A 16,801-nucleotide genomic window follows, 5' to 3' on the forward strand; every position below is an offset into this window, starting at 1 on the left:
CAGACACACGTTCAATGCAGGACCCCCCCCCCCCCCCAAAAAAAAAAGAACACATACCTACTTCATATCAGGAAATATTCATGTTTTATTCCTGGAATGCATTTATCTCCACAACTAAAGCAGATATTTGAGAGGAGTTGTGCAGATGCAAAGCACTTACACTGACAAAAACATGAGAACAACAAATCAATGTATGGAAGGTTCTAGGAAAATTTGAGATATAAAGAGCTCTGTTGCAAAATAAAATTAGCTTCTTTGCATTCATATCCTACTTTGCATGTGATAAATAATATATTAGAAGATGGCTTACTATTGTGTAGATTGACTTACTTTCACAAACAAGAGGTTGCAACTGGTTGAGAGCAGAGGACGGCCATACATATCATAGTCAAGGTGGTGCAGAACGAATACTTAACTTTCTCTCCTGAAGTTTTGAGAAACGTGGAGTGGAAATAGCTTTCTGCACATTAGTTTTCATGATTGTTGGTGCTCTCCTTTTTCCATATATTAATGAAACAAATCCTGCTCCAATAACTTGTAAGAAGAAGGAGTGTGGATAGGCGAACCTCTGATTGGGACAGTGATATCCATACTTGAAACAATGGCTTTGAGAATCATTGGCATCAGCACAATCAGTGCACAGGCCTCAGAATGTATAAGACTTCTACATGGTTTGAAAACTCAGAAAATAAGTGATACTTAGTCTTAGGCAAGACAATTAGTCCAAGTGAGCCATTTTTGTACTAGAACAAAATTTGATGCTGCTTCAGTAGCAAGACATGGTTCTGTTGCTTTGGTATGTATTGACGTATCAACACAGGGATGTAACTGTCATCATGAAGAGCTATGTATACTAGTTCATGCTAGTTTTGTAACAATCCTTTTTTAGATGCTTGGAAATCAAGATTTTCTCTACCTTTGTTACTATGGGGATGAAAAGGTATGATTGTTGCTTTTAGGAGTCTGAATTCAAATGCTTATCCATAAAATATCTTTCCTCAACCTGGTACCTTCCAGATATTTTGGATTCCAACCCCTGCATTCATAACAATTGACTAAGTCAATTGGATTGATGGGAATTGTAGACAAATGCTTCTGGTGGAGACCACTGGGGAGATAAAGAAAAGCCTTTTGATTTCTATCTTAATATGTGTATTATCATATGTATAGATAGATATAGATATGGGAGGCTGGTGTTGCTGCTCCTGAATGGAAGGCGGGTAGAAAAGGGGAGTTGATAACCGTGGTTGCTTCTCCTTTTCTAGAGCTTCATCATCATTCTTTTATCCCATTTTTCCTAATAGAGGTTTCAAGTCAGCTTTAAAAGTGTTAAATTAGATACAGCTAAAATGGGTATTAGTTAAAATCTGTTTGTCCCTTGTGTTGTCTATCTTTCGTGATCTCCTTGACAGATTTTTATTCTATCAGGCATTTGTTTTTAAGGTTTGCTTTAATGCCTTTGTCTTTGGATTTTTGAAGTTTCTAGGATGTGATTAGTAACCTATGTCTGAAATGAAATCGTGTATTTTTTTTTCTGCTGAGCTGCTTTTTTTTTGTAAAGTTAATATTTTGTATATACAGTAGAGTCTCACTTATCCAACACTCACTTATCCAATGTTCTGGATTATACAATGCATTTTTGTAGTCAATGTTTTCAATATATCATGATTTTTGGTGCTAAATTAGTAAATACAGTAATTACTACATAGCATTAATGTGTAATGAACTACTTTTTCTGTCAAATTTGTTGTATAACATGATGTTTTGGTGCTTAATTTGTGAAATCATAACCTATTTTGATGTTTAATAGGCCTTTTCTTAATCTCTCCTTATCATCCAACATATTTGCTTATCCAACATTCTTCTGGCCCGTTTATGTTGGATAAGTGAGACTCTACTGTACCTATTGTGCATATTTTGTCAGCTGCATATGATATTTGGCAGCCACGCAAACTTACTGTGAGTATTTTGATTCTTTAAACGTAAGGTCTAATATATATCTCATGCATATCTGTACTTCTCGTTGTGTTTTCGCAGAATGTATGACAACATGTCCACAATGGTGTATCTAAAGGAAGACAAGTTGGAGAAGCTTACTCAAGATGAAATTATTTCTAAGACTAAACAAGTGATTCAAGGACTAGAAGCACTAAAGAATGAGCACAATTCAATCTTACAGAGTTTACTAGAGACACTGAAATGTTTGAAGAAAGATGACGAGACCAATTTGGTGGAAGAAAAATCAAACATGATTCGGAAGTCTTTGGAAATGTTGGAGCTGGGACTCAGTGAAGCACAGGTAAACATATTAGTGGTTAAATGTTACCTTGCTTGAGAAGGTTTTTAACAATTAGAAATCTTGCAAAGCAGTGGAGTAATTGATGCTGACCCACATATACAATCAAGTACTGTGAGTTTCACAGAAAGAATACTAATAATCTCTGGTTCTTTGTAGGTAATGATGGCCTTGTCAAATCATTTAAATGCAGTGGAATCGGAGAAACAGAAATTACGTGCTCAGGTCCGTCGGCTATGCCAGGAAAATCAGTGGCTAAGGGATGAACTAGCTAACACTCAGCAAAAATTACAAAAGAGTGAACAGTCTGTGGCTCAGCTGGAAGAAGAAAAAAAGCACCTTGAATTTATGAACCAGTTAAAAAAATATGATGATGATATATCCCCTTCTGTAAGTTTTACAACAAAATCATTTTTGTTTTTAATTTACGTTCACACACACACACATATACACCCGGCCTGGACATGGAAAAGATTGACAGATTGATAACTCTTTCTCAATTCTGTGGGTGGTGGTGCATTGCTGTTCTTAGTTGATGGAACGGTTTGTCTGGTTATTTCTGATAACAAACAAGATATCTCTATCTATCTATCTATCTATCTATCTATATCTATCTATCAGTCTATCACATTATGTCCGTCTGTCCATCCAACAAAGACAGTTTCTAGGTGACCTTTGTGATATACAAAGTGGCTCTCTGTGATGTTACTTAGAAAACAAAGTGACATGTATATGAGTAGAAGTGAGAAAGGAAGGAAAGAGCCAGAAAGAGAGCCATGTTGCCATGGAAACATTGTGAGGCCCTCAGAGTTGGGGAGGAAGGAAAGAACGAGAGAGAGAAAGAGAAAGAGAGAAAGAGCTAAAGAGAAGAGGGAGAAAAAAGGAGGGAAGGAAGGAAGAGAAAGGAAATGGGAAAGGTATATGGGGAGGGAAAGAGAAAGAAGAGATTAAAACGGGGGCAGCAGCCCCTCCGACACTGGGCAACACCAGGTAAATACACTAGTATTAAACTATAAAGGAGTTGAATGGAAATTAAGTTAATTTGTTTCATCCAAAAGAACATAGACCTGGTCTTTAAAAAACAAACAAAAACATATGAGTGAAGTATTCCTCTCCAAACTAGTTTCCCAGGCCAGAGATGTTTTAAAAATACTGTTTCAAAGTGGCCCATTGCATGGCCACTTTCCTCATTTAAGGATACATTGATTATAACCCTGATCAAAGGAGCCTATTTATTCTGGCACAGTAGAACTAGACTAGACAAGGATCAAGTACATAGGTCCAGAACAGCTTCGAAAACCCTTGTCCACATTGTCAGTTTCAATAACTGAAATGCATTCAGCAAAATGAGTCCGTGGGTGTTGCTGCAGGCAACATTAACTTTTGCTTGAGTAAATGTGAGTGATTGAAATAATGTGTGGTAGGCCACCAATAATGTTCTTATTATAGAGACAGTTTTTATGTTTTGGACTACATAGAAAAGATGTATTGAAATGTACTGTAAAGACAATAGTAGCAGAGAAGGTACTTTCCTGCCATTATTGCTATTGGGTAGATTTTTTAAAAAATCCTCATTGCTGTTCCATCTTGAATCCAGCCATTGAATTAATAGGATTTACACAATTGTTCACTTAAGCTTATCTTTTGTAGTTAGGGAAGTAGAAACGTTTTTCAGTAAAATATTTTACATCTCAAATGGAAAAAGGAAGTATTCATTGCAATTTAAAGATGCACATTATATATACTTATATCAGTTTAGGTAAATGTGCATGTTTGATTTCTTTATGTAGGAAGATAAAGACACAGATTCTACCAAAGAACCACTGGATGATTTATTTCCCAATGATGAAGATGACCAAGGACAAGGAAGTAAGTGAAATTTATGTGTGCATGCATGTGTTTATATTGTGTGTATGCATATTTATAGTGAGGACAGTGGCTGAATTTTAGTTTTTAGGCTGCTGCAGGCCATTAGTTCATAGTACACAATACCAAAGCCTCATAGATGGCTTACCCCAAACAATCAAACTGAAGACAGTGGATTGCCATGACAAACAGTCAAAAGCCCAGTTTTAATGTGAGGTTTCTTTGCAGGCTTGAAGTGCTAGGACTGTTCATTTAGCACAGACAATGACATATTGTTTCATTCTCTGCACCAATCCTGACCTTAGCTGCAATCCCTATATTGGGGAGGGGGGGTTGGTGAATATATTGAGTGGGTTTTTCTATTTCTAAAAATACATTGCTGTAAGTTATAGTAAAGCAAAGTATTTAATGGATTTGAATAGACTTCTAAGAACTGTAAGTTTTATAAAATACCATCTTCTGGTGGAGAACTGAGATAATTTTGAGAGCAAATGGAAAAATATAATGAATTTGCTAACAAATCATGTTTCAGAATGTATCCAAGGTGGAAAGAATTCTGATAGAATGTAAGCATTTGTGTGGTCTTAATGAAATTTAGCTCCTTCATGCAAATCACACAAATCTCATTTTCTTTTCTCAATATTTTTGCCTTCCCAGTTCAGCAGCCACATAGCAGTGCAGCGGCTGCAGCCCAACAAGGTGGTTATGAGATTCCAGCAAGATTAAGGACTCTTCATAACCTTGTTATTCAGTACGCTTCCCAGGGTAGATATGAAGTTGCTGTACCCCTCTGTAAACAAGCACTTGAAGACCTGGAGAAGACTTCGGGCCACGATCACCCTGATGTTGCCACTATGTTGAATATACTTGCATTAGTGTACAGGTTGGTACTTCTAACAGGCGTTTGAAGTGTTGCGAGCAGGCTTTTAGGCCCCTCTACACAGCTGTATAAAAACCACATTATCTGCTTTGAACTGCATTGTATGGCACTGTAGACTAAGTTAATCCAGTTCAAATCAGATAATGTGGACTTTCTGCTTTGATGACCTGGATTATTTGGCAGTGTAGAAGGGGTCTTAGAGTTACAATTGCAGTTAGAATATTTATGTGTTGCAGGAGGGAATTATTTACGCTGTGAAGAGGTTGGTATCTACTTGTTCTGACTCATTTTAATTTGAAAACACATTGCTGTCCATATTAGTTCATTGTAATCTTTTAATATAAATATTTATACAAACCACCTTGAGTGCTAGGGATTGAGAAAATATAGGAAAAAAGATAGATAAAAGCAATTGAATAAGAATTGAAACAACAAAAGCAATTGAAACAAATTAGAATAGCTTGAATGTCAAACAATAAACTGAAATATTGTAAAACATATTAAACAATTTAATAATTAAATAATATAGTTGAAAAATCTGCACAGTTTTGACCAAGGTTCCAAAAGCTTTGATTAAAGTTTGTTTTAACCTGACTTTTTGAAAGTTCTCTCATTTTAGTCTCTTGAAAAAGAGTATTTTGAACTGGATAGCACCATCTTATCTAATTGATATTAACAAGAGGTCAATGATCAATCAAAATAACACTTGAATTGAGGATATAACTGTTCCTGGAGGTTGGGGGGTGAAGGTAGGAGGGAGGGGAGAAAAACTGTTGGACACAAGTGGGAGATGTGTGGAATTGGTATGGTTAAGAAAATAGGATATACCAAATTGAGAGATATTTTAATTGGAATATCATTATCTGTATGTTCTATTTAACTTTGCGGGATTGTTATTGAGATTTGTATCATTTTACTTGTGTTTACAATAATAATAAAACAGGAAAAAAGAAGGGAAAAATAAAGCAAAGAGGTCAAGGAATTGAGTTCAGCTTTAGTTTGACACTTGATGGTGCCTGTGGTAGCTCTGGATTGACTTTTGGGCTTATTATCTGACAGAACAAAACTGTAATTTAACCCTATACCATTCTAAAGTAATATGTAGAAGGCAACCTTGGTCTGTCACATAGGTCTAGTTTTAGCACTCTGTGAATTGTAATTGTCAAGTAGTGCTTCAGGGCTAAGCGGTTTGATTCCTCTTTAAATTCTGCCATCTCAGTATGCTGGGCACACTGACTGAAATGTATCATAGTTGTGATCCAAAACATCTGAAGGGGAATGAGTTGCCTCTTCCTGTATTTTGCTGTAGCTTAACTAAATAAGGCAAACTTCATTAATGCAGAAATGAAAAGAGCAAAATCTGCCTTGAATGCTGGCACAAGCCAACACTGGCGAATACTTCCTCTGATTCTTTTGATTGAAAATGTTAGTGTTACATTTGAGAGATTAGTTATTCGTGACTCTTTTCATTCTACAGGGATCAGAATAAGTACAAAGATGCAGCAAACTTACTGAATGATGCCTTGGCTATACGTGAGAAGACCTTGGGCAAAGATCATCCTGCAGTATGTATATAGAATGGGGCTTTGGGGGTGGTTTTGTTTCTTACTTCCGTACTTCTCTCTTACCTGTAAGTAACTCCGGTTGCTCCTGACACGGAAAAAAAAAAAACCCTGTAAGTACCACCTGTTTTGCTGTGAAACTCACCTGGATGTTAAATTCAACAGGAACATTCTTAAACTCCACTTTGTTGTTGACATCATTCAGGTATGAGGCACCTAGTAGTAAGTTTGCATTTTTAATGATTAAATACGAATCACTTCAATAGTAATTCATTTACATTATGTACCTGATACAAATGTGGGTCTGATTGTGAAGTTATTTTACATGATTTGAATGTACTCCAGAATCTGAAAAATATTTCCAATATGTTCCTAGATTCTTATTAAAATTGTGCTCATTTAATGAGAAACAGTAAAAGAATATATCGTAACTGATCTAATAAGTCAACTCAGATTTAGTGAAAAATGAAAAGCTTTTTCATAAAAATGCTATAACTATTGCAGTTGATTCTTTCCTTCCGTCTTTTCTTCTACAATTAGTATGTTACCTCAGTTAGAGTAAATGCACGTATTTCCTAATAATTGAAATTTTATCCCAATGTTTTTATGTTATATGTCTCATCCAAATTAGTCTGTAGAAAATTGTCCCACTTAGGTTTTCAACCTTTGGGCTAGAACTTAGGAAGGGGAATAATCTTAGTACTATTCAACATTCCTTCTGTGCTGGAGTTTGTGAGACAGACTGAAAAAGAAATCTTTACTTAGCTTTTGAAGATGAAAATACCTGTTTGTTAGGTTGGTGAGCTGTGCAAACAATATTTACTATAATCGGTAATACTAACCTTAGGTCATCAAAAACTATGCATCTAGAGATTTTTCAACTTGAGTTTTTCCCTTTGAGTAAACAATTCATCTGTACTTACGAAACAATAAATACAGGACCTACTTTCCTCTTAAATATTTTTGTGAAACATTGTATTTTTTTTCTTTGCAGGTTGCAGCCACCTTAAACAATCTTGCTGTCCTTTACGGGAAAAGAGGCAAATACAAGGAAGCTGAGCCTTTGTGCAAGAGAGCTTTGGAAATCAGAGAGAAGGTAATGTATTAAAACTCTTTTTTTTCTTTTTTTGCTGACATGCTGAAAACTCTGAATGTTCATTATATTGGATGTCTGTACGGGTTGAAATACAGATGTTTGAAATAAGCTTATAGGATTGCTGTTTGTGTATTTTGAAGATATGGCACAAATTGATGTCAGCGAAAAAATGCTTGTAATATGACACGGTAGCAATACACATCTTGAAGTCTTATGATTTTTTTTCTCCAATCAGTGGCATAAAACAAGTGTGCTAGATAAAAATAATGTTGAAGGCATCAACATACACTGTAGGGAAAATGCTACCGAAATTTAATATTTATTTTATTCATTTGTTTATCCAAGAATGTTTTTGCTCCCCTTTGATGTCTTCATACCACTCCTGGCAGTTAGCAGTGGTTGAATCCAATACAGTACAATGAAGTTACTAAACACCATTGCATTCAAAATAAAAAAAAATTGTGCAGATGCAGTAAATAAAAACATTAACTTAAACAGATAAAGCAAACACTTGACTGAAGAGGGAGGCCTTTGTTACATATCAAAACAGTAGTTATTAATGTATTAATTTATTATTTTTTCTTTTCAGAGTAATTGTTACATTAATACTTTAAACTCACCAGTCTAGTGAAAAAGCAGCAATATTTTATTATTCCAGGGGAACCTCCTCCAGATATAATTGTAAAGAGCTGAGTTGGGAAGTAAGCTGTTTTGAGGCTCCTTAGTTCAGCAGTGAAGCTCTTAGTAGTAAGGGAGGTGGACATGGGGAGGTTTAGTAATCACATCATGGTGTTAGATGGCTTCTTGGCAGAGCCGGCCCTAGGTATTTTTCAAGTGTAGGCGAACAGAATTTTGCCCCCCCCCCCCCCCCCCCAAAAAAAATCACTGAAAAATAAAAGCGTTGGATAAGCGAAAAATGTTGGATAATAAGGAGGGATTAAGGAAAAGCCTATTAAATATCAAATTACATTAAGATTTTACAAATTAAGCACCAAAACATGTTTTACAACAACAAAAACAGAAAAAGCGCCCCCGTATGTTTGGCGCCTGAAGCGACCGCTTAATTCGCCTCATTGTTGGGCCGTCTCTGCTTCTTGGTCAGCAAAGGACCAGGATAAATTTTCCAGAAAGTTGTGCCCAAACTTGCTTTAATCCAGAGTGAGACTGCTTCCTAAGTGAGAATGAAAAAATGAAGAAATGAGTTTTACTGAAGTAAGTTAAATGAAATGCAGCGGAAGAGATACACTAGGATCTGTGGCTTTATATCAGGAGTCAGCGATTACCATGAGTCAGGAAATTCAGCTAACTGGTGCATATTTTTGAAATGCTGCATTTTCCTCACTGCACTTCCCAGAATGTTCTACTAAAATACCCAGAAGTTTGGAGAGCGGGTGATTTTACCACAGATATAGGTCAACTATTGGTTTAATTCATGGTTAAATAAAGTCCTCTTCTCTGCATGGCATGATGTGGGGGCATGAATTTGTAAGGGACCTCATAAGCCATTGAGTTCTACCCACTGTTCATTGGAGGAACTCCATCAGAGCATCCACAGCTATTCAACCTCTTTTTGAAAATGTCTAAAGAAAGAGACCCATCACAGTTGGTTCTATTGTTGAGCCCTTCTTATTTCAAAAAATTACTTCTCACATTCAGTCACAATCTTTCCTCCTGTAACTTAAAATCATTAGACCTGGTCTTGCCCGTAGAGAACAAACCTGCACCCTCATCTATCGGATAGCTCTTTAGATATTTAAAGAATGCAATCATGTTAGCCCTTAGTCTTCTCTTCACTGTAATGAACATGCCCAAATCCTTCAACTTTTCCCTATATATTTGCACACTGTATCATTTTTATTGGGCTTCTTGGAACCTGCTTCACCTTGTCTATATCCTTACAATGAGATGCCTAGAACTTAACACAATACTCCAGCTGAAGCCTATTTAACACAGAATATAGTGGGACTGTAACTTGATAGGAAATTATGGTTCTACTAATAAAGGCTAAAATAATACTGGCATTTGCCTTTTTTGGTGCAACATCACACTGCTAGGTCACATTCAACTTAGGATCAACAATTGTATTAAAATTAGATGGGTAGCTTTCGTTGGGTATGTACAAAGGTGTTAATGTTTTATGTCTTTATTTGTAGGTCCTGGGGAAAGATCATCCAGATGTTGCCAAACAATTAAATAATTTGGCCTTACTATGTCAGAACCAGGGTAAATATGAAGAAGTGGAATACTACTATCAACGAGCACTTGAAATCTACCAAACTAAGTTGGGACCAGATGACCCCAATGTTGCAAAGACAAAGAATAACTTGGTAAGTCTGAGCAGTGGGAGCAAGCACTGAGAAATTAAATTCTGTATTTTATCTGCTGAATGGGATCCAGGAAACTATGAATCAAACAAACATAATTGCTGGTGTTCATGCTATTCCATACAGGCATTATATTAAACAAATCAAGCAAATTTTGTACAAGTTTTGTTTTGTTTGCACAGTATTTTAGAGCAAGATGTAACAGAAGCCTAAAAACCAGTCAGACTACATACTATAGGCCTTCCATAATCTTTAGACCAGTGGTTCCCAACAACCCATGGATTTCACCCCCGAATGTGGTGTCGCCTGGCAGTGGTGATCTGAAAATTTTAAAAAGTAAAAACAAAAAATCACATAAACCAAATATCACCATGGTTGCATTTAGAATTGTACTCCCCTTTGCTTCTACATACTTGTGAGAACAGATTTTCAACACTTCTTCAATTGAAATCCAAAACAAGAAATAGATTAAATGCTGAGGATGACATGAGGTTGCCATTAACAAAAACTCAATTGTGAATTTTTAACCTTGTTAATGAATTACAATTTCAATCATCACATTTATTATGCCGTAGATTAACATTATTTTGTATTATATTATACTGTGTGTTTTCATTTACCCTGTTAAAAAGCTTATTTTTAATGTATCAGGGTCGCCGGTCACTTTGCCTCTATAAAATAGAATTGCAACTCAACAAAGGTTGGGAGCTGCTGCTCTAGACTGGGACCTAATTCACTCTTACAAAGTGCATTGGGACCAATAGTAAGGTGGACTTTGAAGCCACATCTGGCTTGTATTCTTACACTGGGTGCTGTTACTACTTTCTTGCACACAGGATCATGGAATTTACTGATTTCTTTAGGAAAACTAACACAGTATGTGCCTCAGGATTAAGGAAGACAAGGTTTTCCCTAATCCATGGACTGGATGTTCCCAACCCTGGTGCACTCTTTCAGATGGAACGGTGATCTGATTTGGTGTAAAGTTGCTTTTTGTAATTCACAGACACCTTCTGCAGATACAAAAACACATTTATTCATAATATAGCTTTGTGTTCAGAACATACAGGCAGTCCCTGGGTTACAAACAAGATAGGTTCTGTTGGTTTGTTCTTAAGTTGAATTTGTATGTAAGTTGGAACACGTACATTTTTAAGTGTTACTCCAGCCAAAATATACATATTTTAAATTTTGGATAGCATAATGGTTAATGCCACTGTGATGTTCATTTTGCTCCCCTTGCTCAGAAGATTTCACCTTACTTGCTGTCCCTGTGATCATTGAATTTTGAAAAAATTGGCTTCTTATGGAAACAATTGGTAATAAAGCTCCAGTGGAGACACCTTTTCCCATGATAATTCTTTCAAGAATGAATTTCCCTTCACTTCCTGTTGTCTCACCCCCATTCTTAATGTTAGTTTTCAAAAAATATACCTGATTATCTATTTAATTAATTTAATGTATCTTAATACTGAGAAGTTAATTTAAAGCTTACTATACATATGTTATGTTTTCCAGGCATCCTGCTACCTGAAGCAAGGGAAATTTAAGCAAGCAGAAACTTTGTATAAAGAGATCCTAACTCGTGCCCATGAAAGGGAATTTGGCTCTGTAGATGGTAAATATTCGTATTATGAAGAAAAATATCTGAGAAATTGAGCTAATGAAGATAATGAATTTTGTCCAAATAAGGGAATGTCATCTTAACACTTGGTCACTTATTTGTCCGGAGCAAAAGAAACTCAAAATTAGTTTCATGGATCACATATTGCTGTACTTATCAAACAGCTTTTCCATATTTCATGGCAAATTATATTCAGAATTAAGGCGCATTTTCAAAAGCAGCTGGAACATAAGGGAATTGAGATAGCATGGACTTCTTTGCTTTAAATAGCAAATACTATCACATCAATTTTGTTGCAACTCTGACAAAATTGTGGAAAAAGGACGACCCAAATAATTATCGTCTGGCCAGACTCACATTGATACCAAGCAAGATTCTGGAAAAGATAATTAAGGAAGTGGTCTGCAAACACTTAGAAATGAATGTGGTCATCGCTAATAGTCAATATGGATTTATCAAAAACAAGTCACGCCAGACTAATCTCATCTCTTTTTTTGAAAGAGTTATTTATTTCTCGTGTCAGAAGTGAACCGAGGGTACAAGTTGTAATGGATTTGCAAACATGGAGATTTTTTTAAAGAAAAAAAACTTTGCATTAATACTAAATGTCTTTTGCCCAGTAGCTGGCCACTTGGAGTGCCTCTGGTGTTGCTGTTAGAAGGTCCTCCATTGTGCATGTAGCAGGTCTCAGAATGCATTGCAGTAGATGGTCTGTGGTTTGCTCTTCTCCACAGTCGCATGTTGCGGACTCCACTTTGTAGCCCCATTTCTTAAGGTTGGCTCTGCATCTCGTGGTGCCAGAGAGCAGTCTGTTCAGCGCCTTCCAAGTTGCCCAGTCTTCTGTGTGCCCAGCGGGGAGTCTCTCTGGAGTCAACCACTGATTAAGGTTCTGGGTTATAGCCTGCCACTTTTGGACTCTCGCTTGCTGAGGTGTTCCTGCAAGTATCTCTGTAGATCTTAGAAAGTTATTTCTTGATTTAAGGCTGGAGATGTCAATGCCTTGGTCCTTTCATTGTTGGCTGCTACTTCCCAGCGGATGTCAGGTGGTGCAGTGCCGGCTAAGCAGTATAATTTCTCCAGCGGTGTAGGACGTAGACATCCTGTGATAATGCGGCATGTCTCATTAAGAGCCACATCCACTGTTTTAACGTGGTGAGATGTATTCCACACTGGGCATGCGTATTCAGCAGCGGAGTAGCAAAGCGCAAGGGCAGATGTCTTTATTGTGTCTGGTTGTGATCCCCAGATTGTGCCAGTCAGCTTTCATACGATGTTATTTCTAGCACCTACGTTTTGCTTGCTAGTAAAGCAGTGCTTCTTGTAAGGCAGAGCACGGTCCAGGGTAACTCCCAAGTATTTTGGTGTACTTCAATGCTCCAGTGGGATTCCTTCCCAGGTAATCCTCAGAGCGCGAGATGCTTGTCTGTTCTTAAGGTGGAAAGCACACGTCTGTGTTTTAGATGGATTAGGGATCAGCTGATTTTCCCTGTAATAGGCAGTAAGAGCACCTAAAGCTTCAGAGAGCTTCTCTTCAACCATTTCAAAGCTCCCTGCTTGGGTGGTGATGGCACGATCGTCAGCATAGATGAAACTCTCTGTCCCTCCCAGCAGTGGCTGGTCATTTGTGTAAATGGTAAACATTGATGGAGCAAGCATGCTCCCCTGAGAGAGGCCGTTCTTCTGTTTTGCCATCTGCTTCTCTGACCGTGGGATTCAACAAAAAAGCTCCTGTTTTGTAGCAGATTTCCTATGAAGCGGGTGAGGTCATAGTCCTTTGTGATATAAGTTTTTCTCAGGAGAAGGCTATGGTTTAACAGTGTCAGAAGCTGCTAACAGGTCTATGAAGACAGCTCCTGTAATGTGCTGAGTCAGATTCAACACTTTTGATGTGCAGCTTTTGCCTTTCCTGAAGCCAGCTTGCTCTGGAATCAAACATGGGTCTATTTTTTCAATAATTCTATTCAAAAGAAGTCTCTCCAGAACTTTGTAAAGATGGCACAACAAGGAGATTGGTCTATAGCTTTTTGGGTCATTACGGTCTTTACCTGGTTTCAAAATGGCTATGACTTGCTTTCCGCCAGATTTTGGGAATCTGACAGGATGCAATGCAGTTGTTCATCGTCTTCAGCAGCCAGCACCTTGCTTTTGGGCCAAAGTTCTTAATTTGTTCCATCCGTAGATCATCTAGACCAGCTGCTTTGCCATTTTTAAATTTATTGAGGGCTGTCGGCTCACTACAGCTGCTCCTGAATGAATACACGAGCCTAACTGTGTTGTCACCAGAAAGTTTACTGCAGGAAACCTCGACATGGAAAAAGCCAAGAATGGGAGGCGTCTGCCAGCATTCCTTTATATACCCTCCCCCCTCATTTGAAAACGCATTTCCCGCCCAACAAAACCCCGCGAATTTTCCCCGCCAAGTCCATCAGCCATTTCTTCTCAGGACCCCGAGATGCAGGTGTCTTATCAGTCCACATTGTCAGTGACCCTGAAACTCAGAGCCATACCCAGGCTCTAGTAGCAGGGTTCTGACATGGTGTCCTCCTCCCCTTCGTCCTGAAAGAGAAAGATTAAATACAACTATTGTTCTCCGCTGTCCAATGTTCCTTTGTATTTTTTCAAAAGGCTGCAGTGAAACACCGGGTGTACTTTCCCTAAATCCTTGGGCAACCTCAGCTGATAGGTTACTTCATTTACCCTTTTTGTAACTCCGAATGGCCCTATATAGCGTGGTGCCAGTTTCTTCGATGGAAATCCCAACTTCAGATTTTTTGTACTCGGCCAAACTAGATCCCCAATTCGTCCCCTTCTCGGCGCCTACGATCAGCAAAGAGTTTGTACTTCCTTTGCGTTTCTCGTAGTGCCTTCACCACGTCCTGCCACCCTTGCTTGATTTTGGCCGGCCACTCCTCGTCTGTTTGACCCTCTCCTTCCCTCCACCCGGGTAGTCTGGGGAATGGTGCCACATCCTGTCCGTACACTATTTCGAACGGGGAACGACCTGTAGCCGAATGTACAGCCCCGTTAAACGCCATTTCAGCAAAAGGTAGTAGTTCTGCCCAATCATCCTGTCTATAGTTTGTGTACATTCTCAAAAATTGACACAGTGTTTGCTGAGTGCGTTCGACCCCCCCATTGGTCATGGGATGGAAGGCTGAGCTCAGATTCCTTTCTGCTCCCAAGAGCTGTAAGAATTTTCCCCAGAATTTAGCAGTAAACTGGACTCCACGGTCACTAATTATTTTGTCAGGACATCCATGTAGGCGATTGTCAGGACCCAGGCTGCAGAGCACCAATAACCATGCGCAGAGACCAGATTCTATCTAATATCTTTATTAAAGAATTATTTAAAGTCAATAAAAACAAGTGAAGAATATAGTTCAGAAGCAGACCTTTCAGGAAAGGCCAAATATAGTCCAGGAAAATATTGTCCAATATAAGATATTAGAGTTCAAAGTTATAATCCATTAACCGAAACACACACTTTGCCAAGCAATAGTGTGGGGAGATGAAAAGGTCTTTTAGTCCATTGAAGCTTGACAACAAGGCTGGATCATGAGCTTGATTCTTGGCTGGATCAAAGACTTGAAACGTGGCAACTTGAAGCATGAAACAAGGTCCGTGGCAAAACGTGAGACAAGGCAAGACTTGAAACTAGATCCGGGAAGCAGGGAACAAGGAGTATGAAGTCCACACATGATCTCTCTCTCAAGCTGATCAATTGACTCCGCAAGGTTCCCCTTGCGGCAAAACCCCTATATAGGGTCTTGTTTTCCCGCCAACAGAACACTTTCCCTGGAGAACAAGAAGCGAAACCCAACTCTGTCCAGATGCATGACTCCTTAGAATTTCCCAAGGGAAGCAGACTTAATCAGCTAGTTGTTTGGCAGCGATTCTGAGACTCCGGCGATTAGCCTCCCTGACTCCTCTATCTCTATTATAATTGTCCTTTCGGGAAAACGGGGGAGAATTCTGCCCAAAGCTTGTTTGGGTAACTTCCTGAGGACAAACATCCTCCAGGTGGAGAGGCTCCGTTTCAAACTGAACCGGTGGAAAACCCATGTTTTCCTCCTCATCTGCCACAATAGCACTAGGAACGGGACTACAAGGCCCATGAGACATCACAGCGATAGACATGCTTTACATACAAATCAGCAAGTTTTTCAGCAGAAGGGAGTTTCGGCAGGGCTACAAAATGCACTTGTTTTGAGAAGAGGTCCAATATTGTCCAAATGTACCTGTGGCCTTTGCTGGGGGGTAGCTCGCTGACAAAATCCATTGCCACGCATTCCCATGGTCTCGTGGGTTCCACCACCTTTTGCAAGAGCCCCTGGGGTTTTCCAGGTGGTGTTTTGCTCTCAGCACACAATCCACACTGAGTGACGTACAGCCTAGCGTCTTTCCTCATTCCGGGCCACCAGCATTGTTTGGCTAACAGTTTAATTGTCCTGGTAGGTCCCAGATGACCTGCACCCTTGTTATCATGGCATTTTCTCAGCATCTCTTGCCTCAAACTTTCAGGAATGTACAATTTCTTATTTACAAACACCAAATCCCCACACAGTTCCCCCCTGTCCTTGTTCGTTTGTAACCAGACGTCCTCCCCGTATGCTCGCTTCAACTCTCCTTCCCACATTTCCCCTCCCCCTGTGGAAATGGCAGTACATTTGTTTTCTCTAGTTGCCTGTGCTCGAGTTAACACTGCCAGGCCCCATTGCTTATCTAGGAAAATACTTCCCTCAAATTCCTGAAATCCTCCCCCATGCTGGGGCATCCGAGAAAGAGCGTCAGCCAGTATGTTGTGTTTCCCTTGGAAGAACTTTAGCTTGAAATCAAAGCGGCTAAAGTATTGGGCCCACCTTATTTGCTTCGCTGACAGTTTGCGAGGGGATCTCAGGTATTACAAATTTTTGTGGTCAGACCACACCTCTAACGTGATCCCACTTCCAGGAAGTGTCTCCAGCACTCTAATGCCTTCAAAATTGCTAAGGCCTCCCTCTCCCAGATTGGCCAGTTTTTCTCTGTTTCACTAAACTTTTTCAACAAATAGCCACATGGTTTTAGATTCCCCCCTTCGTCCTTCTGTAGCAAAACTGCCCCATATGCACAGTCTGATGCATCACAATGTATCACAAATGCTTTAGACATGTCAG

The 16,801-nt window shown here is 38.8% G+C and overlaps 1 protein-coding gene across 2 annotated transcripts in view; it reads left to right on the forward strand.

Moving 5' to 3' along the window:
• The window catches only part of klc1 (kinesin light chain 1), a 63,121-nt gene that overhangs the window by 11,278 nt on the left and 35,042 nt on the right, over window positions 1-16,801 (forward strand). For both annotated transcript variants that reach the window (XM_003214312.4, XM_016990685.2), the window contains 8 exons: window positions 2,038-2,299; window positions 2,456-2,686; window positions 4,087-4,165; window positions 4,820-5,045; window positions 6,520-6,607; window positions 7,599-7,700; window positions 9,854-10,027; window positions 11,543-11,642. In XM_003214312.4, the coding sequence (XP_003214360.1) occupies window positions 2,039-2,299; window positions 2,456-2,686; window positions 4,087-4,165; window positions 4,820-5,045; window positions 6,520-6,607; window positions 7,599-7,700; window positions 9,854-10,027; window positions 11,543-11,642 (1,261 nt within the window). In that variant the 5' untranslated portion in view covers window position 2,038. The remainder of the gene's footprint in view (window positions 1-2,037; window positions 2,300-2,455; window positions 2,687-4,086; window positions 4,166-4,819; window positions 5,046-6,519; window positions 6,608-7,598; window positions 7,701-9,853; window positions 10,028-11,542; window positions 11,643-16,801) is intronic.

Source organism: Anolis carolinensis, chromosome 1 (assembly GCF_035594765.1).
Source record: "Anolis carolinensis isolate JA03-04 chromosome 1, rAnoCar3.1.pri, whole genome shotgun sequence".
NCBI lineage: Eukaryota > Metazoa > Chordata > Lepidosauria > Squamata > Dactyloidae > Anolis > Anolis carolinensis.